The sequence below is a fragment of the Syngnathus scovelli genome, chromosome 16, assembly GCF_024217435.2.
Source record: "Syngnathus scovelli strain Florida chromosome 16, RoL_Ssco_1.2, whole genome shotgun sequence".
Classification (NCBI taxonomy): Eukaryota; Metazoa; Chordata; class Actinopteri; order Syngnathiformes; family Syngnathidae; genus Syngnathus; species Syngnathus scovelli.
The window spans coordinates 5,436,904-5,462,243 of NC_090862.1; the positions used below are offsets into that span (position 1 = coordinate 5,436,904).

A 25,340-nucleotide genomic window follows, 5' to 3' on the forward strand; every position below is an offset into this window, starting at 1 on the left:
ATGTACAGTTAGGTACAGAGCTCGGGTTAAAATTGCACTCAACCAAAATCTAGAGTAGTCATGTGACATTCTGAGCCCTCAGACACTGTGATGTCATCTTAAGGCGACAGCAAGCGGCAAAATGGCCGACATCTGTGACAGATTTGGTTTTCTAATGCATATTCCAAAAACTGTATTTAGACGAGTAGGGGTGCACAGAATTTTTTTTTTTTTAATTTGACTTCCTCTCTAACGTGAAAAAGTACATTTTCATAATTATTATTATTTTGGAAACATGATTTAGAATTTTTGCGCTCCGATTATTCCTAATATAAACATGAGAATTTTCCAATTTTCATACTCTATTTTTTTATTTTTTTTAAACATTAGTTTTCAACTGTGCAAGGAATTGGACTTTTTCCCCCAGTAGTTTATTTCCCTTACTTTTTCTTTGTTTGCTGATTTTACTTGCCCCTTTAAGATTTGCCTTGTTTTGTTTTTCTCAGCTTCTATAGAGTCTCAGTGGGTTTTAATGAGTTTGGTGCTTATCTAAATTGAGATTGCCTGGCACGATTCAAATGATGATGACCACAAAACTTTGTCAAGGTGCAGAAGGGGTGGCGAATGAGAAACTTAATTTGTTGTCAGCTCGACCGGCAAGGCCTCCTCAGCTCTCCTGACATGACCTTGAGGAGTCCTCGGATGTCTGGCACTGATAGTGAGCAATGATGGCGCAAAGGCAGCAAGCTGTTCACATCGCTGGCTGCTCGCCCGCGTTTAAAATATACGGTGGAGGAAACGCGACGACGCCGGTTTCCGTCTCCCGCATGCCCCGGTTGCTCTTTCCCGGCTTTCCGTCACCGTCCTTCCCGGTCGCTTCCCAACACGGGCCTCGGCCTGGTGGTTTACATAATTGCCTTACATAAGTAGCGGGCTCGGCTCGGAGCTAGGGCGATATTAGCGACCATGAATATTGCATGAGGAAAGCACTCGTTAATAAGAGGATGGAGATGGAGCCCCGCTGTCAGTCTGTCTTAACCCCGCCCCCACAGTCCTGTTAAGCAGTGACTCAACTCAGCCTGCATGCGTTGGAGCCTTTGAGTCACTTTGTCAGCGAGAGAGCGCATTGCGCATGTGCGTGTCTGCGCGTGCACGTCAGAGGAGAGAAGACGGTCTTCTGTCATTAGGTGCTTGTGTTGTTTCCGTCTTTGTTGGTGGCATAAAAGCGGCTCTTATCGTACAAAAGGAGCCCAAGTCGGTGGACTGACTGCAGGCCCACTTACAGTTCACACTTCATGCCAATAAATGGGCCTAATTGTGGCCCCTCATTAGAGGGGCCGGTTAGCAGCGCGGCAGCTGAATCCTTCACGTGGCTAAAGAGGATATTTCGAGCACCCATTGGATGCTCCTGAATTGCAGGATCAAGCAGTGTGTTTTTTGGCTGCATGTGGAAAAGCGCCATTGTGGTTCCAGCCGGTTATTGTCTTATTGTTTGACGCCTCCTTTTTGCCACATGTGATTAGGAGATTTTGCTTTTCTACAGAGAAATGCTCAGGGGAAAATGCAAAGTTTATATCTAGATATGTTAAATATAGATGAATAAAATATCTCCATACGCATCCACCAACAGAATGAATGCAAAACATGCCAGGGATAAAATATTCTATTTTAGGGATTAGACTTGCAATAATATGAGGTTGAAGTTGTATACATTCGATGAAAGTCATTTTTTTATGTATTTCATAGTACTACAGTAATGTCTTTTTGAGTCGTAGATTTTTTTTGGGCATAACATTTTTAGATTAATATTTTTTAAAGTCTTCTAACTAGTATTTTTTTTTAGATTCATAAATTGTCAAATGTTCAATATTAAATATTAGAGAATAAAAGCAATTTTTAAAAATATATGTTTTTGAATAATTCAAAATATTCATAACATTACAAAATGAAAGTTATAATTTTCACAAAGTCCAATATTTTTTAGAAAAACAGACATGTTATCACATGCATATATTCTTTATCCTCTGCAAAGAATGACTAATATAATTGCACAGTGTTAGCTTGCACACGTCACATGACCAAACTCAAAAAACAACAATCAGAATGCAGTGCTTGGACTAGTGTGGGCGCATAGACATGAAAGAAAGAGACCAAATTGTTAACTTGACTTCCCTTTGAGGTTATCTAGCACATTCTGAGAAGCATTCGACATTAGGCGCTGAGGATGCTTGCCTGTTTTTTTCCCGTCAGTACTCAGACTGTGTGCGACATTGTGACAGTGTGTGTGGGGGGGGGATGGTCTCGGCTTGTCCCTCTTGGCACTTTGTGGGCAGCAGTATGGCTGCATCAAAGGTCCAAGCATACATATATGCGACGTTGCATTAACGACGGAACCTTCATGTGTGCATTTGAGAAACGTTCTTTAATGCGCCGGGGCTCCCTCGTGGGTTCACCTTGCACTCTTTTTTTTTCCCGGTGTTGTCTCTGGGCTATTATTAGAGTCGACAAGCTGGTGGGAGGAAGTCTCTTAAGTAGATGCTCCTGTCATCTTTTTATTTATAGATTTATGGTTTGCTGCCCCCCACCTGCCCCTTAATTCTGCACATGTACATTTTAAACAGATTTTTTTTTAATCAAGCTACTATTGGATGAAAGGAAAGTCCCGATGACGCACGTAATTGTGGAACGACGCTGCTCCAGTGAGCGCACGTGAACGCCTCGGAGATGGAGTGAACTAGGACTGACCCCCGTTTCTACAGACACCCTGTTTTACTCCAGAGCTTTTTAAATATAAAACCAGCGTTTATGAATCTTTCATTGGCTCCTGTCTGATTGGGTATCTAGGGAGAGACCTTAAATACACATAGCTCTTAGACATTCTCTTTGTTTTTCCACCCCTTCTCCTTCTACCATTCCTGAAGTGACAAGACACTAAAAGGCAGCTCCCGTTTAGCCGTGTCTGTTTTTTTTAAAGCTCGGCAAACCGAGCAAATACTTTCTGAGAGCGTCAATAATGTAGAGATACCCGAAAGGTTGTCATGTAGCGTCAATTTTATTTAGCTAACGTTTAGCTGACGAGACGAGCTGCGCCGCAGTTTTGTCATTGCGCTCCTCCGCTTGCATTCCAAATACTTTCTGATTTTACAAATTGAATGATTTTATTCTTTTAAGAACTGAACGTCCACAGATTTGTATGATTTTAAATGAAACAAGAAAACCCCCGCAGATGTGGGTAAGCTACTACCAAGGTTAGCTTGTGATTATTTTTTTTTTAAATATCGCAACGAGTCTCTATTAAGTCATTCATTCAAATCATGACATCATCCTCCTTTTTTTTACAGTCCGGTTATTGCAATCAATCCTCTCATGCTCTCACTCCCTGCAGTCCAGCAGCCGCACCCCCCCTTATGTGCCCACATCTACTCGGCCCCTCCTTCTTGTTTCAGTAATAGGAGAATTGAAATCAATAGCGCATTAGCCTAGCCCGGAAACTCTTGTGGAATTAAATATGAATGACTGAGATTGCAGCTCTACCTGCTGCTCACAAAGATGCATGATGGCCCTCGGGGATATGGATGGAGCTCTCTCCTCTGCCTTATAAACAGGCCATTTTGTGCTCTTCTTAGCTTGTTTGTTTACGAATCAAAACACCAGACACTTTGTCAGCCTCTTCGGTGTGATTTGATGATGTCGACATGAGAGTGTACATCATAAAGCTGTGCAAAAATCAAGGGCCCTTGCACCGCACTCACTCTCAGTTTTCTGATTCTAACCATTTTTTTTACGACACCCCTAATATATATGTATATTGTATGTACATACATACATACATGTTATTTTTTTTCGATGTGATGCTGTTATGTCTTGTGGGGGAGAATAATATTCATGGTGTTTAGCTTCAAGTGTGATTTGCAAGGCGGTTGGCGACTTCTCGCCAGTGGGTGTACGGTAATCAAATACAAAAAAGCCGCTCGCTATACTGCGCCGCTTCTGGGAGTTGCAGTAAGCTAATACGTGCAAATGATATCAGATGATATAAAGCTGGATGTATTTGCAAGCTATATTTCATCCCGTCTGAGATGAAACGCTCCGTGACAGATGGAGTGATATTGTTCCTCCCGTTGGGCCCCATGAGCGCACCCCCCCATCCTGCGGTCCCTCCCTGACAGATGTAGGGGGAGGACCGCAGTGCACTCTTCTTTCTCTCAATTGATTTGGGTGCTCGTGCCCTTAGGGACCAGAAGATGCTGGTGTTGGGGGGGGGGGGTGTTGGGGGGGGAAGGTAGCTAAAGTGATTGAGAAAGAGGGGGAGGTTGGGGAGGGGGGTTCAATTCCTGCAGCCAAGGCGGCCTGCAAAATGTCCAGAGTGAGTGCAGTAAAGAAGCCATAAATACATTATATGCATACATCTGCATGGATTGTGCAGTACGCACTGAGGGGAACATTTCCATAAATGTTTTTTAGTGAGTGGCAGGCTAGCATGCATGAAATGTAGGCACAGCACAAACATTTGACCCTAAAGCTTTGTGTGCTATTATTAATAATAAATTATATTCATTGAGATAAAAAGACTTTGATTGCTATGTAGCAAACATGAATAGCTATATGCTAACTATTCGGTTTCTACCGGATTCATAGGAATGTTTCGTCCTTGGTGAGGAATTTTAAGAACCGGATGTGGTTCTTGTGGGTCTACCTGTCTACCAATCCTCGGAGAATGATCAACCCAATGTATAGTTTAGCTTTAGTTGCCAGCTACCCACCAACCCTTCCACAGGAGCGCTAACAGCTGTGAATGAGCAGATGTATTCTCTGGTTGGATCACCTCATTGGCCGTGCCTGGAGGGCAAAGGTTGAGACAAGGTTGGAGGTTGACGCCGAGCTTCTCCCGTAGATGCTGATGACACTTTGACGGGAGTAAAAAACAAAATGAGCATCTGCCTTTCGGCCCTTGTAGTGCTGAGGCAGGCAGATTGATATTAGCATTATTGATGAGATCAAACTGAGGGTCAGAATGTATTTGTGTATTTTTCTAGGATTTTTCTGCTAAATTTAAATTTCACAAATGCAAAATTAATCACAATTCTGTTTCAATATGCGGGGACACATAGAACATATATTTGTACATTTTTTTTTTTGCTTGACTTCCCCTTTAATTTTTATTTTTTTTAAATACAGCTAATTTTGGTCTATTATCTGATTTGAGGGGACTCTTAAAATCCTGAAAGCAGCCCCTCACTCCAAAAAAGTGTTTAATGATTTTAATAGTAGTCCCTAGTGGAGCGGGATGGAGGGGGCCAAGGTTACGGGGGGCAAGGGGAGGGGGGTGGATGGGCGTACCCCGGCTATGGGCGCGTGGCGGCGGAGCAGGTGGATGACGGGCAGCTGAGTAATGGCCTCTCGGGGTGGAGGGGTCCATTTTGGAGGACTCTTGGGGTTGAGAGAAACCTTGTTTGGGGAAAAAAGAAGGCAACCCCATCTGGAAGTGAGGTGGGGGCCGTGGAGTGAAAGAGATCTAGTGGGTGGTGTCTGACACTCGCTCTTTTGTTCTTCGCTTGCACAGCAGTGGCGGCGGCTGGGGTGGTAGGAGGAGGTGGAGGGGTGTGTGTGTGTGTGTGTGTAAGGGGGGGGGGTCTCGCGGTGGTGGGGGCTGGGCACTGGAACAATGGTGCCGGTCGAGGAATAGAAAGCCGGAGAGGCAAGTAAGGTGCGGGCAGAAAAGGGAAAAACGGAGGAGAGGCAGGCTCAGAGAAGGAGGTGGGGCTTGCAACTACTCAGGCAAGGCAAGGACGCTGCAATGTCACACAAACACTGCAAGTCGCATTCAAGAAACAGCTTCCTGCCTCTGATTTGCACGAACCGTGTTCTGTTTGTGAAGAAAAGCAGCACAAAGAGAAAAAGGCTTAAGAAAATACCACATTTTTCAGCCTTTTGTCCCTTCATGACCTTTTCTACTACGCCATTCATACAGCCAGCCGCCTTACTGAAGGCAGCTCGGCTACCTGCAGACGCTCTCCAGGGTGCTGAATAGTGGGCTAGGAGGAGGGGAGGAAGAGGCTGCTGCGAAGTGGCTGTATTCATTCTTAATAGGCAGCTGTTGGTGGGTGGGTGGGTGAGTGCTGGGTATGGAATGAGTTCTTCTGAGGATGAGGGACTGTCGCAATCTACTGACAGCTCAACCATTAGTCATTGTCACTCCTCATTTGCAATAAAATACATACATTTAGACTCTTATAGGTGTGAATGGTTATTTGGGACATGTGATTGATTGTCTGGTGACCAATCTAGGAAGTACCCCACCTCGAACCCAAAGTCAGCTGGGGTAAACATGAGCTCACCAATCTACAGAATGAGGATAAGAACTATAAAAAATAGATGGATATAGAAATTTCAAGATTTAGTGCATCAAAAGTACCATGTTTAAAAAACTGCAGAATACTTCATACTGCGCTATCTCCCGTAGAGGTCAAATGTGACAACCGGAGTTGTTTGTTTTTTGTTTTTTTTCCGTTTGTGGTCTACAGCTCCACCTGCAGGCGTTTTCTTCCTACACCACCGGAGTATGACATTGCCAGTCTCGATGTCCTCGATAGGTGTCGGTGTTGTGCAGCTGCACAGCGTGACGTGACAACAAAGACCTACTGTATAGTTGTCTTTTGAGTTTTTATTGTTACTTTGTTGTCCTTGCGTCAAAATGTCTTTTAAAGCACGTTTCAGGGCTAGAAATGACACTATGATGCACTATTATATAAATAGTTTGTTTACGCGTGTGTGCATGTGTATATCAAAATGTATTTGAATTTGACAGACAATTCCTAAATTCTCCAAACCGGTCAGGTGAGCTATCTGCGTTATGCAGGTACGACGGAGGCCGAGAAGGCTCTTAGTCAGTGCAAGCAGAACGGAAATACAACAAAATAACGACTACCGTTTCACAGAGATGACACTTTCCATTCGATTTATTTTATGCAAATAATATTATTGTATATTTGGCGTCCCTTCTCAAATTGTGCAACTGGGCCAAGTCGATTCAGAAACATAAAGTAGCTCTGGTCTCGTCTCATACGCCAAATTAAATGATGAGTGGGTTTGTAATTTATTTTCAAGCAATACCGGAAGTAAACGTATTACTCACGGATGACTTGACACTGGCTCGCCTCCCGACCACTAGGAGGAACAAGGGATCCCGGCCAGGTTCCCAGCGTGGACTCGGAGGAGGAGGAAGCGCTCTCTGGTTCTTTTTCCCTTTCGTCCTCCTCACCACAAAAACACACAACACCGGACAGGACGGGAGTAAAAGTACGAGAGTACCCCCCCCTGCTCGTCTTCGACGAGTTACTGTTACATGGGGACACGCCATGACGTCCACAGCGAGCGAAAGGCGGGCGTTTGCTCACAAAATCAACCGGTGAGAAGTTATTGTTTAGCTGTGGTACCGCCTTGTGAAGCGCTTTTTCTAAGGTGTAGCATCACCAATTTAGCTCATTACTTTCATTAGGCAATTTAATGGAAGAGTGTTTGGAGGTAGTGTTAATTAAAAGGACTTAATAGGCCATTAAAGTGTTGTTAGTGGTGTCTCGCGGGAGTGTCATCCAACTGTACAACTAAAGCTAAGCCGCTAGTGTGACGTCATTTGCTAGGAGCTAATTGTGACAGCGTTGTGCTTTCCCGTTATGCATTGACAGTCATGACAGCCAGTCATCTTGATATCATTAAAACACTATAGCAGTGTGTGTTAATCTATTTACAGCTTCAGTTCCTCCATTTGCCAACATGAGGTTGAAGGGTTTACCTGCAAATCATCTTATCTTCAGTCTTAATTGAAGTGTCTGTCTTTTGGCCCTGGCTTAACCTTGTAGTCTTTCTACACAACAAAACAGGAAGTGCTACTATTGATCTCACTACTCATTCCTTAGGAGTGTTTATCAGTTTGGACCCCATCACATGAATGGATTTTGTGGAGCACTCTGCATAGCAGCACAGAGAGAGATGTTCCAGTCAGTGTATTGTTTCCCTGAAGCTCGTCTCTCCTCGGCTGCACTATTGTGTCTTGCCGGATGCAGGAAAGGGTGGGAAGTTATGTGCAGGCTATTGCCCTTGTGGTTGATAGCTTTTCCCATTTCCTGTTTTAACTTCGAGGTGCTCAGACTGAACAGTAGAAATGAAGCATTCCACAGAATGGGTCTCAGTTTTTGTGTGTGTGTGTGTGTGTGTGTGTGTGGGGGGGTGCTCTGGCTCTTGGACTTTGAGTGGTGGGAAAAGATTGGTTAACACATCAAGCATATCTATGTAATGATGAGGCCTTGCCATTGCAGCTGTCCGCGTGATACAAACTGCTATTCGGTGACTTTCGAGTTGCAGCTGCTTGGTGTCTTATTGAGAGGATTGTGGTGGGGTTGTTTTTCCACCCCCCTTCTTAAAGCCTGTCATTTGCTGTTACTCCCTCAAAGAGACGAGCCCAAGCTCCGGCACCGTGCCTGTACGCCAGCTCGACTCTTTTTTTTTTTTTTTTTTTGTAAGAGATGTCCATTGAGAACAGCTGTTGGCTGAGCATCATCTTGACAAAAGTGATGGCATAATGCATGGGAAACAGCATCAAAGCTTCCAGAAGAAAGAATTGGAAAGGTCCCTTGGATTAGGATTTGAAAACAAGGAGCTTCAACTTTTGCGGCCTTGGTGAAAAAACGAATGCTGTAATCAATGTTTTGTCTCTTTTTTTTTGGTAGTACAATTAGGTTCAGTTTAGTTAGAGGTACTACATCAAATGCCCGTACACAATTAATCATGTAAAGGTATCTTGGCTTTCAATATTTCATTTTTTATTGACATACAGCACTTTTTTTTGTGTGTTGTTTCATCCCTTGTGTTTCTCCTTTGTCAGGACTGTCGCTGCAGAGGTTCGGAAGCAAGTGTCCCGAGAGTATGGCTCACCCCTGATGTCCAAAAAGCGAGGAACTGTGTACCATCCCGTGAGTCACCCCGTATTTAACTTTGTTTACCTCTGGCTTGAAAGCTGCAATTAGTGAGTCAATGGACGGAGCTTTGTTGAAACGGCTTCAAAGAGAAGAACTAAAAAACTGTTACCACAGTTTATAGACCAAAGGTGTCGAACACAAGGCACGGGGACCAGACATGGCACGCCGCATTATTTTATGTGGCCCGAGAAGACAAATTATGCATCGACTGGGTGTCATTACTAAAATTACAAATTGTCTTCACTTTTTAAAGATAGATATTGCTAGTAATTTTCTTCCTTCCTCAAAAGAAGGTTACGAATGCACAAGGCTTGTTGTTTAAGATGTCGTGTTTGGATATATCGTACATGCTCTGACGGAAGGGCGACACATTATTTCAGACATGAACTTCTTCGTCTCAGTCTATGAGGGAAAATGGGATAACCCAGAGTCAGTCAAGCATAACTGTGTTCATGTGATTTCAAGACATCTGACTGACTTGTCTTCTTTCCTCTGCAGTTACCCCTGACAGAGGTAGTGGAGCCGGTGGATTTTGAAGAATATGTGAGCAGTCACGCTCCCGGGGTGGAGCTCGGCCCCCTCAGGCAGCTCGTGGAGTTCCCTCAGGACGACCTGGAGCTCCACCACATGGACAAGGAGTGTAACACGCTGGAGCCGCCGCTGCCTGAGGAGGAAGAGTAAGCAAGCTGTCTTTCGTGTCGAAACACCATTTTTACGATAGCGGGTGACAAATGTGACGTCGATATTGGAACAAAGCATTTCTCTCGGTGACATTGAAGGATATTAAGGGCACGCTGTGCTTAATTATTCAGGTTTTCTTTCTTCCACAGGGCACTGGATCCCAGAGTGAGAGATGCCTTGGCTGTCTACACAGATGACTGGCTTGTCATTCAGAGAAAGTAACTGCCAGATGCATGAGAACTCGTTGAATCCTACGTTTTAATAGCTTTAATAGCGTCACCGGGGTAAAATTTGCTTCTGCTCCCTCGTTTTGTTAGATATCAACACTACAGCACCATGCTCAGCCCGCACAGCTCCGAGCGACAGCGAGAGAGGCAACGAGGTCTGCTCAAACAGAACTTTGAGCTGGATGAAGCCGCTGCCCCTGAGCGCCAAGACGACCAGGTAGCTTCAGACACTTGTCACTTCATTAGGCACACTTGAAGAGTCTCGTGAGATCCAATGCAAGAGCTGTATGGCTTCACAAATATAAGTTCTCAGTTTGGAATGTGCAGGTGTGCCTAATGATCTGACACTGCATTACGCAATACTACGCATTGGCCACATGAGCTGACGTAAGTCTGGATGGATAAAGGAAAAGAAATTTGAGTCCAAGCACATTGTTCACCTCAGGTTTCAACAGCATCTGGAACGAGTTGTTGAACACATGATGTGTGTGTGTGTCTCCTTCGTGTCTTTCATCAGGATGACGCAAAGCGGCGGTCCACTTGCATCGACGAGACGCCGCGGGGCAGCTGCGGGTCTAGTATCTTCGACCTGGAGAACTCATCCCCTGACGCGCTCCTGCCGTCCGTGCTGGAGCGCACAGGGCCCGAGGACATGGACTGTCACAATATAGAGGCTCGCCTGCAGGGTCGCCATAGTGACCTATTGGGTCTCTACCCACCCCCTGATGAGGTGTGTGTCATTGTTGACTTCTTGGATCCAAGCAATTTTCCCAGAATGTGGCCGAGACCACAATTTGAAACATCCTCACTGCATCTTGTGTTTGCTTTCTATTTGCTCCCTTTCTTGACATTGCACATTGCAATGATACCTACGTTTTTTTCCCCCCATATGTCCAGGATGAAGCCGTGGAGCGATGCTCTGTCCCCAAAGTGCCCAAAGAACATTGTGGTCAGAGAATCATGGTCAAGCTTCTCTCTCTCAAGTGGGTGATATCTGAAGTCCAGCAATTTCCCCGTTGGCATTTATTACAGAGACTAACGGTCATCTTTATGGTTTCAGATTTGAGATTGAAATCGAACCGATATTTGGATCGCTGGCCCTGTATGATGTCAAGGAAAAGAAAAAGGTATAATTGTATTGTATCAGTGTAATTGCATTAATTCGGTCAAACGCTGAGCTCATGCTGGCCTTATTGAATTTGGCCCTGCCTTACCTTGTGGCATTTTCTTCCCCCTTTTCCCCATCTCTTCCCGCCCCCAACCATTCCCGTATCGCTCGATTCCCGACAGATTTCCGAGAATTTCTATTTCGACCTGAACTCGGATCAGATGAAAAGCCTGCTGAAGCCCCACACGCCTCACATCGCCATTTCCACTCTGGCGCGCTCGGCCATATTTTCCATCACGTACCCGTCCGCTGATATCTTCTTGGTCATTAAGGTAAAGTGTGTGTGTGTGTGGTCGGGGAGTAATTCCGCAGAGTAATGTGAATTAATGCTGACAGTTCTTTCATTGGCTCATGAATGAGCTCATCTATTCTCTGAAGTGTCTCGTCCAAATGACACAGAATATGAATGCTTCTGCTCACGCAGCTCGAGAAGGTTCTCCAGCAAGGAGACATCGGAGAGTGCTGCGAACCCTACATGGTCATGAAAGAATCCGACTCTTCTAAGGTAATGTCACAGAGGTCACCTGCAGCCGGCACGCACGTGGGATGATCTTACTGTCTTATTGCTCAATTCTGTCCGACCCAATATTTACCAATCGACTGGCCTTTGCAAACACTGTTGGCTTTATTTGTTGGATCGCTTTCAATTTTTATGTTATGTAACGGCTACGTCTTTCTGCAAAAAAAAAGCACAAGGAGAAGCTGGAGAAACTGCGTCTGCAGGCAGAGCAGTCTTGCAATCGCCTCGGCTGCTTTCGAATGCCTTTCGCCTGGACAGCCATTCACCTTCTCAACATTGTCAGCAGCGTCGGAAGTCTGGACCGCTTGGACCCGGACTCCGACTCTGGTACAGCACCCAGACATGATATGATGAGATCAAATATTCAACATTTGCTGTCTTGCATCATCTGGCTTGTCTCCCCCCCCCTGCCAGAGCGCAAAGGCCACGGCACGTGGAACGAGAAGAAGAAGCGGGGATATGAGCGGCTGAGTGTCAGCGACGACATGTGTAACTTTGCCACTTTCCGTCCGGCCACGTTGACTGTCACCAACTTTTTCAAACAGGTGCATTAAATACAGACAGATGGTTCAGACATTTCAAGGTTATGAACGTCATGTCGCATAATTCATATGAAAGCCCTCTAAGCTTTTCAATTTTGCTTTACAAAACCTGAATTGCTTTTTTTTTTTTTTTTTTTTTTGATAGGAAGGAGATAGACTAAGTGACGAAGATTTATACAAGTTTCTGGCAGACATGCGGCGGCCATCTTCCGTCCTGCGCCGACTAAGGCCTGTCACAGGTGAACTTTAAAGTCGCTTTCAAGCAATTATTCTTTAATTTATTCAGCGACCGAGATCTCATTTGTCCACGTCGCTCTTTCCCGCTCACAGCTCTGTTGAAAATCGACATCTCCCCGGCGCCGGACTCGCCTCATTACTGCCTGTCACCCGAGCTGCTGCACGTTAAGCCCTATCCGGACTTGCGGATCCGCCCCACTAAAGAAGTGCTGGAATTTCCTGCTCGTTACGTATATACGCCGCATACCACCTACAGGTGAGCATTCACAAAGTAGCCCCACCACATTCCCTTTTTATCTTTAACCAATCAATCACTGTGTTCTTGCGTGGGAAGGAAATTCTCAATTTAATGAGCTAATAAAAGTTATTTATACCGAAGTAAGTGGAAACGGTTTAAATATAAAGTCTTTAATAATCAACACAGTGCATGAAACACAATACATAATATGCAACAACAAACAAATTGATAAGGTGACATTTATAACATTGCACTGGTGAAAGGGAGTGCCGTGGGGGTGTTCAGTGCCGATGATGCCGATCATCCTTTTGAAATTTCATAGCGCTTCACTGAAGACTGACAATGGCGAGCTCACGCTTGCGTCGCCACTCACCAGCCTCTGCAGTGCGGCGAGTTGCTTGGCGTGCTTGTCAAGCTTCTGCTTTTGAAACTGGGTCAAATGCAGCAGACCTTTCAAGATACTGGCATTAAAGGCAGCTCGTTCCTAAAATCGGCGAAGCCCATAAAGATAAGCCTCGCGGTGAGATCCGCCCCACTTAAAAACGCTGTCTGGCAAGTGTGACGGGGAAAGTTCAGCTCACCTGCAGTTCTTTGATGCTCGCGGGGACCGTGCTGTTTAGATAGGCCTCTAAGCTTTTCACTTTGGTCCAAAGCTGCGCCTGCTCCCGCTCGATGTCAGCCAGCCGACCCTCAGCCGTCTTGGCCTGAGTCTCTTGCTGGAATATCTGGTCCTGCCAAAAAAAGCATCTTGCATGTATTATCCTCAATCGCTCAAAGCCACTTTGTTGTGTCTCCTCAGTCTTCTGATTTTCATCTCGAGCGACATGCTGCTCTGCTTTCTGATAACGGGCATTTACTGTAACGACGGCACGCACACAATCTTGTGTTTGCTGACCTGCAGCAGCTCTACCACTTCCTTCATCTGTTTCTCCACCTCGCCAGCCTGCGCCGTCTGCTCGCCCAGCCGCTTGAGAGCACCCTCGTGCTCCTTCATAGTCAGCAAAATGTTAGCCACCTTCCCCTCTGTGTTTTCGTACACGCTGTTGAGAGACTCGCCCAACTGAAGGACGCCAAATGTCAGAACGTTGACGTCCTCCCGCGGGGCCGCTCTGTCCGCATGCTTGACGGGGCGGGCGCAAACTGCGCCGAGTAACGCGGACAAATAAAACAAGCGCAGGCTCCAGATCATCATTTGATAGCAGTCACCGGCAAATTCAAAGTAGATTTATCTTCTCTTTCACTTTGTCAGTCCAAAGGCGCTGGTTTTTTTTTTCTCCCGACTGCAATCCAAGTTGCTAAGGGACAATGTCCTGATTTCAAAGTCAGACAACCAGCATAATAAACAATTGAGCATTTGTGGACATGTCTCACTGGCATACCGACTGGAGGATGAAGCATGAGGGCAGCTGACGAGCCTTTTATTTGATGTGTACATGCAAGAATTGGTCAAACATTAGCTCGGTTATGGTTCGATCACAGGTCATGACCTTGGTCTTGGTGACCTTCTTTAAAAATGCAATCATTGACATTCTCGAGATGGGTCACAAATATTTGTGTTTTCATTTATTTATTTTTAGTCACAAAAAAGTAGTTTTCTGTATCAAATACAGACTTAATGTGTCAGTAGTGGGTGAGAGCAACTTGTTTTGAGGGGGTGGGGCAAAATCAGCTGTTTTAAGATGTGACCTTGAGTTACCTCTAATGTTTGAAGTAGCCTGGCGTAGGGTCACTTTCACCAAGCGCAGTCGGTTCTAGGTCACACTTTCGTAGTGTGTTTGTCTGAATGTTATTACATGCATTCACAATGAATGTTTTTAAAACTTTAAATGAAAATCAATTCATATGCCCTCTCAGGAACCTGCTGTACGTTTACCCACAAAGTCTAAACTTCAGCAGCCGCCAGGGCTCGGTGAGGAACATCGCTGTGAAAGTTCAGTTCATGGCGGGAGAGGACCCCAGCCAAGCTTTGCCGGTGAGTCACCGCCTTTTCCCCGCCACGTGAGAGAATGTAATTCCCTCGGAAAAGAACAGCCGCAGGGCGGTGAAATATTATATAGACGTCTTTTGTGGAAGATCTTCAAAGCGGAGAAAGAGGCTGGGATGAAGGAAAGTTTTGTGACATTTAGTGAGCCTGTGTGAAGATGGATTAGTTCATTTGACACATAAACTTGAATTTGAACCCCTAAGAAGGAGAGGCTATGTTCCTTCCAAGTATTGCGCAATTTCAAACCTGTGTAAGAAGTAAGAAACTGCTTTGTTGATGTTTGAGCTAATGGAGACACCACCTCAAACAGCACCCAAAAAAATAAATAACTTTTCTGACAGGTAACTTGGAGCAAGTATTTGTTTGGCCGATGATGCTGCCTGATGTGTGCCATCAATTGATCTTTCAAAGTTATCTTCACGCCATCGTGTCTTTGTGCAGGTCATCTTTGGGAAGTCGAGCTGCGGCGAGTTCACCAAAGAGGCTTTCACCCCCATCATCTACCACAACAAGTATGATCCTGTTTCTTCAACATGCCTGCTGGAATTCCCTTCAGAGTTCCTTGGCTAAGATGAGTATTTAACTTTTGCCCACCCTCCTCCCTCAGGTCTCCTGAGTTCTACGAGGAGATGAAGCTAAAAATTCCTGCCAACCTCACAGACAACCACCATCTTCTCTTTACCTTCTACCACATCAGCTGCCAAACTAAACAGAACACTCCCCTGGAGACTCCAGTGGGCTACACTGTGAGAAACCTCAACCCACGCTCAGTGCACTGTTTGACAGCTCCCTCTGTAGCCTAACCGCCAGTAAGACACGCATCTCCTTTTTTTTTCCGCCCGCAGTGGATCCCTCTAATGCAGCACGGCCGACTGCGCACGGGCTCCTTCAGCTTGCCCGTGTCGGTGGAAAAGCCCCCGGCCAGCTACTCGGTGCTCACCCCCGACGTGAGTGGGCTCGACGTGACGAATGGAAAATGACGGCAAAAGCTCGCCATGCGAGTTGACTGAGTTAAATGGGTCGCGTGTCACCTCGGCAGGTTCAGCTGCCAGGCATGAAGTGGGTGGATAATCACAAAGGCGTCTTCAACGTGGAGGTGACAGCGACGTCGTCAGTGCACACACAGGTACGCCAAAGATATTTGCCAAACCTCAGGGAACTTGTGACAAAATCACAGTCACAGATGTAGAGAATTTCTTAAAATATCTCAAGTGTCATACATTCCCCAGGACCCCCACTTGGACAAGTTCTTTACGTTGGTGTACGTGCTGGAGGAGTACTCCTTCCCTTTCCGCCTCAAAGACGTGATCATCACCGAGGCCAACATGGAGGGCGAGCTGAAAGCCAGCATGGCCGCGCTGAGGGGGGCACTGCTGGACACCTGCGTCAGGTTCCTCCACCAGCTGCTCAACAAACTCATTCAGCTCATCGTCTACCCGCCCGTCATCGCAGGGCAAATCGGTGAGCACACGCTAACATTGAATTCTGGTTCTGCGGCTTTTGTTTCCGTGTGAGTCACGCTTGTGATTTATCCCCCCCCCCCCACGTTCAATATTGTTCTTGGCTCGTTTGCAGTCAATCTTGGCCGCGCCGCCTTTGAAGCCATGGCTCTTTTGGTCAACCAAATCCACAAAAATCTGGAGGGCAACTTGGACCAGCACGGACGCAACAACCTGCTGGCGTCCTACATTCACTACTGCTTCCGTCTGCCAACTGCTGAGCCAACAATTCCGCCGCCAAGTAAGCTGTTAAGTCCAAAGGGGGAAAATAACCTCGTATGATTGGTCGTAATTTTCCGACACGTATTTTTCGCCAGATGCCGGCACCATGTCCTACGAGATGCCGTTGCAGTACGCCACCTTCTCCAGAGCGACGGGCCGTCCGAGCAGCCTTAACTTGGCCCGCTCGAAAAGCATCAGCAACTCCGACCCCGACTTGGCCAGCTCTCCGGTTTCTCCTGACGAAGAAGTGCAAAGGATCATCGGCAGCAAGGTACCCCGCTTTTCATTCAAAGCCTTATTTTCCATTTATTTAATGTCTACGACATCTTTGTTGTCACATTGTATTTGTTTACATATTTCAAAGAATCCATTTTATATTCGTGTCATGTTTTCAGCGCCTTTTTTGTGGAACTATTCCTCCGTTATGCTGAAATTACTGTTCTGTTTTGCCTCAATTCTTTCCAGCAGAGTCAATTAGCAATTATGTTGAATTATGTCATTTAATGTCAATTACGCTTTGTGCTTCTGTGCCTTTTGTGTAGCTCCAGTTCTTTGTTTCCCTCTCCCATACTTTGATTTGCTCTCTCTGTTTACCCCCAATTTTGGCTTTGATGGCAATTTCCAAACAATTATTCACTGTGTCCTCGCCTCTTGCCACACTGTCTGCGTGTGTCTGCGCGCGTGTATTCTTGTTCAGGGCATTGATCGTTCCCACTCCTGGGTAAACTCTGCTTGTGCCCCCGGGGGCTCCAGATCTGTGCTACGCCGGAACCCCAACTCCAGCTGTGAGCTCAAGCAGGTGCCGAAGCCCTCGCAACCTTCCCACTAGCTTCCATCGCGGTTTAGAGCTGCACGATTTTCAGATCATGAATTATTTAACCATTAAGATTCTCTCAACAAAACAAACAAGCGGTCTTATTTAGATTTTTCGTGCAGCCCTTAATCTGGTGGATTATCTCTCAGCAGTCCTTTCCTTTGCTATCTCTGTGCTCCACAGGTTGCTTCTCATTCTGCATGCCGCATCCCCCCCACCTGCATTTCTCATCATCTGTCGCTTTCCCAACCGCTTTTTGAGTTCTTGCATGCCACACGACGACTGTAGTTCCATTTGTCACTCCCCCCACTTCCCCCCCACGTTGTCCTCATCTGTATGTGTGTGTGTTCACCTCACCATCACGCCGAGTTAGGCAAACGACCGCAGCAACATTCGCATGTCTGCCTTTTTGGACAGCGTGGCCTCATTTTCGGCCCCCGCGAGGCAGATTACGAAAAAGGTAAACCACGTCGACCAAACTAATTCATCCAGTGTTTTGTGTTTTCATCAACTCTGTGTGTGATTTACAATCGCCTGTTCTAATTCATTGTAGATTTTCTTTGTTTGCATGAATTCCGCCTCATTCGGTTTCAACTCATGCGATCTAAAACTTGCCGCGTCTCGGTCCACGTCTAGCTGCTCCACGAAGAGCTGGCTCTCCAGTGGGTCGTCAGCACTAGCAACGTGAGGGAAGCGGCGCTGCAGCAGGCCTGGTTCTTCTTTCAGATCATGGTTGGCAAACATTTGGGATCGGGTTCCTCAGAAGGACGGAGACGTTATCACAAAACTTCTGTTGTTGTTTGCAGGTCAAAAGCATGGCCCAACACTTGTTCCTCACCTCAAAAGTGGACGTCCCCCGACGTCAGCGCTTCCCGGACCGCTTTGTGGACGACATTGCTGCGCTTGTTTGTGCCATCAGTTCGGACATTGCCAGCAGATACCACAAGGTAGGTTCCATTGAGTAAATCTAGAAAATTTAACTCAGAAAGACTCTTCTATCTTTATGATGTTGGTCCTCTTTTTGCATACTTAGGATGTGGAGCTTGTGGAGAGGTTAAACAGCAGCCTGGCTTTCTTCCTCAATGACCTGCTGTCTCTCATGGACCGAGGCTTCGTGTTCAACCTCATCCGCACCTACTATAAGCAGGTAAAAGTTGCACGTTGCTCTGGGATTTCAATACGGACGCTCTCGTGCCTTCACTTTTGGAACAACCTTGTGTCTCAGATTGGCAACAAGTTCCACATGACGGCGAACCCGAGCACTCTGAACGCTCTACGGATGGACTTCATTCGCATTGTTTGCAGTCACGAGCACTACGTCGTCCTCAACCTGCCCTGCTCAACTCTCAGCCCTCCGGCGTCGCCTTCCCCCTCCACGTCCTCCACCACCTCACAGGTACATATTTCAATTAGCATCTAATTCTAGTGTAGGATCAAAATGTCTGCGTTACCAAATGTCAATGTTCAAAAACTGACAAATTGAATGCAGCTCCACATCCTCGCAAGTGCGTACCAAGTGATACTACTTAATTATAATCGGTCACATTTGCTCTCCTCTCCTTCTTGTCTGTGTAGGGTTCAGCGTTTTCCAGTGTGGCGCAAGACCAAGGCGTGGCGACTATGTTTGAGCTCTCTGTCCCATTTCGGCAACAGCACTTCCTGTCTGGCCTGCTCCTTTCCGAGCTGTCGCTCATACTTGATCCTGAAGGAGAAGGGTAACCTCTGATTTTATGTGCAGTTATTATTGATGTTGCGTTTGAATCTTACGTATGTTTTTGGTTTTTTTAACCCCCTGCAGAGTTTTTTTCCTTCATAAAAAAGCCATCAGCGCAGTTCACGCCCTGCTGTGCAGCCACGATTGCGATCCTCGCTACAGCGACCCTCAAGTCCGAGCCCACGTCGCTCAGCTGTACTTGCCCCTCCTCCCCATCGTCACGGAGGCCCTGTATCAGCTTCATGACTTTTCTGGTCAGCAATCGCTTTGTTGCAGACCTGTTCAAAATGTCCACCTCCTGGAGATTCACGAGCTTTATTGTCGGCACTACAGTACCTGAGAGAGCGTCTCTTATTTCGTTGCAGACTCCACGCCGTCTCGAGTCCGCCACGCCCACGCCGACATTGCTGACCTCGACGGCAGCAGCACTATCAGTCAGTCTGTTGCCATGGCGATTGCCGGCTCCCCGTTGCCGCATGCCAAGGTTAACCCATTTGCAATTCCCACAGTGGTGAGGCTACACTACAGATATCGTTTTTAAAACCACACGTTTATCCTTTGCACACGCTTCTTTGTTGATGTTTTTACTCTAGTTTGTTTACTACTCTGTGTGTGTCCTCATCAGGCCGGGCGCCAGGGCAGCTCTCTGTCTGCCGAGTGCAGCCGAACTCTGCTAGTGTGCTTCCTTTGGGTGCTGAAAAACGCCGACGCCTCCCTACTGGAGCGCTGGGTGTCGGATCTGTCGGTGCAGCAAATCAACCGCCTGCTGGATCTGCTACATCTCTGCATCTCCTGCTTTGAATACAAGGTTACAAGAAGCAGACTTCTAAAGCAACCACGTCATCCATATGCTTAAATTCTTCGATGGCTCGTGCGCAGGGTAAGAAGTCTCTGGAGAGGATCAACAGCTTGACGTTTAAGAAGTCTCAGGACATGAAGGCCCGTCTGGAGGAGGCCATTCTCGGTACCATCGGCGCTCGTCAGGAAATGGTGCGCCGTTGCCGAGGTAAAAGATAGCGCAGTAGTGTACGCGTAACTGTCAGGAGTGTTTATCAAGTGTGTTGATGGAAATTGCGACGTCCTTACATGTGTAGAGAGAAGCCCCTATGGTAGCCAGGAGAACGTGAGGTGGAAAAAGAACGTCACTCACTGGAGACAAAACACAGACAGGGTTGATAAGTATGTTTGTTCTTCAGCAAGCATCTGCATATTTGTCGTTCGGCATTCATATATTTTTCAAATTTTCCTCTGACTAATTATTTGTAATCTCAAATCAGGACTAAGACTGAAGTGGAGCAGGAGTCTGTAGTGCATGGAAATCTTTCTACAGAGGCGTCTCTGGTGGTATTGGATACTCTGGAGATAGTAGTCAAGGTAAATTGATCTTCAATTAATCTTTAACTTTCCATTATGATTGTTTTCATGTCTTTTATTTTTACAGACTGTGGTGGCTTCAGAGCTGAAGGAGAGCGTGTTAGGCGGAGTGCTTAGAGTTCTGCTCCACAGCATGGCAGGCAACCAGAGCGCCCTCTTCCTGCAGCACTGCTTCACAACACAGAGAGCGCTTGTCTTTAAAGTATGTGCAGCCTTAGTTGGGAATAAAATCAAATCTTTTAAGTTTAGGTGTATTTATGTCTGCGTAGTACATTGTAGCAAACAACAGTGTTGGTTTGTGTTAAGTTTCCAGAGATGCTGTTTGAAGAGGACACTGAGCTTTGTGCCGACCTGTGCCTGCGTCTGCTGCGCCACTGCAGCAGTAGCATCGCGTCTGTCAGAAGTCACGCCTCTGCTTCACTTTATCTGCTCATGAGGCAAAATTTCGAGATAGGAAATGTAAGTATCGATGCATCCTAAGACCGAAAGCTGATAACGCAAACATTTATGCAGAGAGCTTGTGTCTTCTCTGTCTTTGGAGCAGAATTTTGCCCGAGTTAAGATGCAGGTCACAATGTCGCTGTCCTCGTTGGTGGGAACCTCACAGACCTTTAATGAGGAACACCTCCGCCGGTCCCTCAAGACCATCCTGACTTACGCCAAGGAGGATGAAGAGCTGCGTGACACCCCCTTCCCAGATCAGGTATGTATAGAAAGTCTTTTTTTTTTCCAGCATGCTGCATCCCTTGACATAGAACAACATCACATTAATTGTGCTCGTTTTTGCAGGTTCAGGATCTGGTGTTCAACCTGCACATGATTCTCACCGATACTGTGAAGATGAAGGAGCATCAGCAAGATCCTGAAATGCTCATTGACCTGATGTACAGGTAATGGAATACATGTCCAACTCAGATATTTGTACTCCTCCAGGGGTTAATTTTAATCTCGATCACACCAGGATTGCAAAGGGTTACCAAAATTCCCCAGACCTTCGCCTCACGTGGCTTCAGAACATGGCGGGCAAGCACTCCGAGAGAGGGAACCACGCCGAGGCGGCCCACTGTCTCGTCCACAGCGCTGCGCTGGTAGCCGAATACCTCAACATGTTGGAGGACTGCCGCTACTTGCCAATCGGCTGTGTCACTTTTCAAGTAAGTGAGATAATTGCTCCCCCCCCAAAAGCAAAGCTGGATCTAATTTGATGTCCTCCCCTCCAACACACAGAATATTTCCTCCAATGTCCTGGAGGAGTCAGCTGTATCAGATGATGTCCTATCACCAGAGGAGGAGGGTATTTGTGCTGGAAAGTACTTCAGTGAATCGGGCCTGGTGGGCCTCCTGGAGCAAGCAGCTGCTTCTTTTAACATGGTGCGACCATCATTTTCCAAGGACATGCTGGCTGGCCAGGCTGTGTTAACACAACACATGGCCGCATATTAATGCGGCCAAAGGGCAGCATGTGTGCAAGCGTGAATTTCCTTTTGTGCTTTTAAATCCAGGCCGCCATGTACGAAGCCATAAATGAGGTGTACAAGATTCTTCTGCCCATCCACGAAGCCAACCGAGACTTCAAAAAGCTGGCCGCGGTCCACGGGAAGCTGCAGGATGCCTTCAACAAAGTCTACAACCAAGTAAGCTGTAGCATCACTTTAAAAAAAAATAAAAAATCATCAATTCTGTTGACATTTGTTTTCTTTTTTATCTCTCTTACAGAGTTCAGGGTGGGAGGTAATGCCTTGATTTAAAACTTCTTTATATTGACAATATGAGTATTTGATGTGTAAAAATATTCTGCTCATTTATTTTGTATTGACAATTTTCTGTCTTTGTCATTCATTGCTTCATCACGTTCCGCCAACTGCATGATTGACTGGTGAGTTACATAGGATTTATTATTGAGCTTATTGTTACAAAAATATAAGAGATTTCCAAATAAATACGACTTAATGCCTTCCGAATACCCCCAGTTTTCAGAGAATGTTCGGCACCTACTTCCGAGTGGGTTTCTACGGCTCTCGATTTGGGGACCTGGATGAGCAGGAATTTGTCTACAAAGAGCCATCAATTACCAAGCTGGCTGAGATCTCCCATCGACTTGAGGCACGTCTATCGATCATTAATGAAAACAATCAAAATGATATTATGGATGCTCAACGTTAAGACCTTTGGTACGCAGGAGTTCTACTCGGAGCAATTTGGGGACGAGCTGGTCGAAATAATCAAGGACTCCAACCCAGTGGACAAAAGCAAACTGAATCCCAACAAGGTAACTGCATATTCAGCAGCGTCGATAAATTTGGTTATTACATAATATATTCACAAAGGTTGAATTGACTGGAACTAAGTCCACATAGATCACCATGACCTGGATGACTGAGATTTTTCACAGACATTACATAAGAAACAATAATTAAAAAAATAATAATAATTGGAATTGCCTTTCTAAAATAAAATAATTCACAAGCCATCTTAAATTGTATAAAATATGTGTCTACTGTAGTTTATTTCTACTGTAATTGTGTCCAAACTATTACTGGGTCAAAAGTCACGGGTGTCAAGTTTAATCTTCAAACAGCCTTAAAATGAATTATACTGGAATGTGGAAGGACAGCAGGAGTTTAAGTTTAATGTAAACTATTTTATCTCCGCACAGCGGTCAAATATTATCAAACGTGCGACCAATCACTGTCTTCCGTTCAGGCCTACCTCCAGATCACCTACGTGGAGCCGTTCTTCGACACCTACGAGCTGAAGGAAAGGATCACCTACTTTGACAAGAACTACAACCTGCGTACCTTCATGTACTGCACGCCCTTCACGCTGGACGGCCGTGCCCACGGAGACCTGCACGAGCAGTACAAGCGCAAAACCATCCTGACGGCGTCGCACGCATTCCCATACATCAAAACACGCGTCAACGTCACTCACAAGGAGGAGGTAGGTGCCAGTTAGTAGACTCGGCCTTTATTTGTTTACAATATTTTGTTTTTTCCAGATTATCCTGGTGCCCATCGAGGTTGCCATTGAGGACATGCAGAAGAAGACGCAGGAGTTGGCCTTTGCCACAACTCAAGACCCGGCTGACTCCAAGATGCTGCAGATGGTGCTGCAGGGTTGCGTGGGCACCACCGTCAACCAGGTGAGCCGTCACTGGCTATTGTGTTAGTAAAAGTGTCAAATGGAATGTAAATTCCCCCCCCCCCCCCCCCTTATCCATGTGAGGCTCTATGCATTCCTTAGCATATATGTAACCCCCTCCCCCCACTCCCTTTCTTTTCACAGGGCCCCCTGGAGGTGGCGCAGGTCTTTCTCACTGACATTCCCGACGACCCCAAGCTTTTTCGCCATCACAACAAATTGCGCTTATGCTTTAAAGATTTTGCCAAGAGGTGATGACGTGCGCCATAATCCTGCCTGATGTGCCTTGTTGAAGGCAAAACACACTTAAGTGGCTCTTCTCCTCCTATGCGTGCAGGTGCGAGGACGCTCTGAAGAAGAACAAGGCTCTAATTGGGTCCGATCAGAAGGAGTACCACCGAGAGATGGAGAGGAACTACAATAAACTCAAAGAAGCGTTGGGTCCTCTCATCAACCGCAAGATCCCACAGCTGTACCGGACCCTGCCGACTCTGGCAACAACGCAAACACAGCGGTAACATGAGACATTAAACAAACACACACTCATGACACATAGACACACAAACAAAATGCATGTCGCTTTTCCAACCAAAGCAAACCAACACTTGAGAAGGAGAGCCCGAATGTCTCAGGAAATGAAAACTCACATGATGCAACAATGTGGACATGTTTTTGTCATTGTATGATGCAGATAGAACAAAATGGTGGAGGCTTTTTGAATACTGCAGGTCATTTTTCAGGAATAAAAACAGCGTCTTTCTCTTTCAGGAACTCCTACAATCGCTCAAGCCTCCGAAGAGTCGAGGGCTGATGCCAATTTGACTGACAGCTTCGCAACCTGCCCTGCCCCAACAGCAACTGTCACAGGCACACATGATGTTGATATGTTACTACACACACACACGCTCGACACCCTGTCGTGCGATAATCACCCGCCCCCTACGTCTTTATCATACACACATCACTCCGAGCCTCCCTGCTGCCACTCTCACACCTCATCTGTTTATTCTGGAAGGTTATCTGCACTGCAAACATTTTTTTTTTTCTTCTAAAGGCGAGACTGTGGCACCATTCTCACGCTTCAACAGGCGCCCGCACAGAGACCAAAAAGATGTGTAGCGGGCCGCTTTGGACAAAGTCTTATTAACAGAACCAATTTTTATCTTTTGGATCTAGATGTGTTTAGACTCCAAACTGGTTGGGTTTCTCATTTTCATTTTATTTGCTTTGTTTTGCTGCCTTGTTGAGACATCGTTGGGAATCGCCGCCGGTGGCCCAAGACTTTCAATTATAATCTTCCCAGGAGTTTTCTCTTGCCGTCAACACACCAAATTAACTGACATTCCGCCGTCCTCACCCCCCTATTGCAGGAATTTAATTTGCACTGTTGATTGGAGGTGAGTTTTCTTTCAGGCCTCAGGTCCCCGGTCGGACTCCTGCCGGGGGTTAATGATGTTGAAAGTCGGACGCCCTGCTACAAAACGCACTGCACTGCCTAAGCTAATCTGTCCAAACTGTGACTTTAACCAGGTCCCTGCATCCACTCTGTGATGTCACAGCATTTGAGCTCCTCTGAATGAACTGAAGAGTGATATTGTTTTTACTACTGTCACAATTATCTTGCACTATTGTAAACTCACACTGTTGTAGAAATATTAGTGCTTTTCTTGTTTTACCAAGACTCCGTTGTTGTTTTTTTACTTTTTCGATAAATGTTTTATTTATTTACGTCAGCTTTTTCTATTACTGTCTTCTATTAAATTACTTTTCCTACAATTTAATGACTTAAGGCTTATATATTATATATTGTTACAGGGTGAGTATATATATGTGCTGTTTTTTTGCACTTGTATTTATATTTGAGTTCAGTTATAGTGCTGGTCGTATATTTTCCATTTGTTTCTTTATAGGGTAGTCAAAATGAAAGTTTGACACATTCTTTAGTGCAAGTACTGTATACACATTTAATAGTATCTCTTGACTAATTAAAAGACTTGTAAAATAAATAACCCCTGGCGGGGGGGA

At 45.9% G+C, this 25,340-nt stretch overlaps 3 protein-coding genes across 17 annotated transcripts in view; 1 reads left to right on the forward strand and 2 right to left on the reverse strand.

The window, feature by feature from the left end:
- The window catches only part of elavl3 (ELAV like neuron-specific RNA binding protein 3), a 22,452-nt gene extending 15,113 nt beyond the window's left edge, over nucleotides 1–7,339 (reverse strand). For all 12 annotated transcript variants that reach the window (XM_049745549.1, XM_049745545.1, XM_049745542.1 and 9 more), the window contains exon 1: nucleotides 7,115–7,339. In XM_049745549.1, coding sequence (XP_049601506.1) covers nucleotides 7,115–7,339 — 225 coding nt within the window. The remainder of the gene's footprint in view (nucleotides 1–7,114) is intronic.
- dock6 (dedicator of cytokinesis 6) lies at nucleotides 7,244–25,091 on the forward strand. 4 transcript variants are annotated; one of them, XM_049745378.2, is made up of 50 exons: nucleotides 7,244–7,387; nucleotides 8,861–8,948; nucleotides 9,453–9,631; nucleotides 9,785–9,853; nucleotides 9,953–10,079; nucleotides 10,380–10,592; nucleotides 10,760–10,845; nucleotides 10,923–10,989; nucleotides 11,153–11,302; nucleotides 11,455–11,535; nucleotides 11,721–11,877; nucleotides 11,965–12,095; nucleotides 12,238–12,331; nucleotides 12,423–12,585; nucleotides 14,422–14,539; nucleotides 14,993–15,063; nucleotides 15,159–15,297; nucleotides 15,397–15,498; nucleotides 15,591–15,677; nucleotides 15,781–16,012; nucleotides 16,127–16,291; nucleotides 16,368–16,543; nucleotides 16,970–17,071; nucleotides 17,460–17,546; nucleotides 17,723–17,818; nucleotides 17,893–18,033; nucleotides 18,120–18,233; nucleotides 18,312–18,482; nucleotides 18,662–18,801; nucleotides 18,885–19,054; nucleotides 19,166–19,311; nucleotides 19,426–19,608; nucleotides 19,680–19,806; nucleotides 19,895–19,979; nucleotides 20,078–20,174; nucleotides 20,242–20,376; nucleotides 20,481–20,633; nucleotides 20,719–20,877; nucleotides 20,964–21,064; nucleotides 21,136–21,328; nucleotides 21,402–21,545; nucleotides 21,677–21,808; nucleotides 21,891–21,905; nucleotides 22,152–22,277; nucleotides 22,354–22,443; nucleotides 22,878–23,114; nucleotides 23,173–23,316; nucleotides 23,460–23,566; nucleotides 23,653–23,829; nucleotides 24,084–25,091. In XM_049745378.2, the coding sequence occupies exons 1-50, from the start codon at nucleotides 7,338–7,340 to the stop codon at nucleotides 24,124–24,126; spliced, it is 6,360 nt and encodes a 2,119-aa protein (XP_049601335.1). In that variant the 5' UTR covers nucleotides 7,244–7,337; the 3' UTR covers nucleotides 24,127–25,091. The 4 variants fall into 4 exon arrangements, with proteins under 4 accessions (XP_049601335.1, XP_049601336.1, XP_049601337.1 ...); XM_049745379.2 differs by having other exon boundaries at nucleotides 19,166–19,284; XM_049745381.2 differs by lacking the exon at nucleotides 7,244–7,387 and adding an exon at nucleotides 8,753–8,771.
- Nucleotides 12,722–13,933, reverse strand: angptl8 (angiopoietin like 8). The gene is made up of 3 exons (XM_049745640.1): nucleotides 13,463–13,933; nucleotides 13,149–13,298; nucleotides 12,722–13,051 (listed from the first exon to the last, which is right to left on the reverse strand). Exons 1-3 carry the CDS (start codon nucleotides 13,757–13,759, stop codon nucleotides 12,884–12,886), a joined length of 615 nt encoding a protein of 204 aa, XP_049601597.1. The 5' UTR covers nucleotides 13,760–13,933; the 3' UTR covers nucleotides 12,722–12,883.
- Nucleotides 25,092–25,340: the final 249 nt, after the last annotated feature.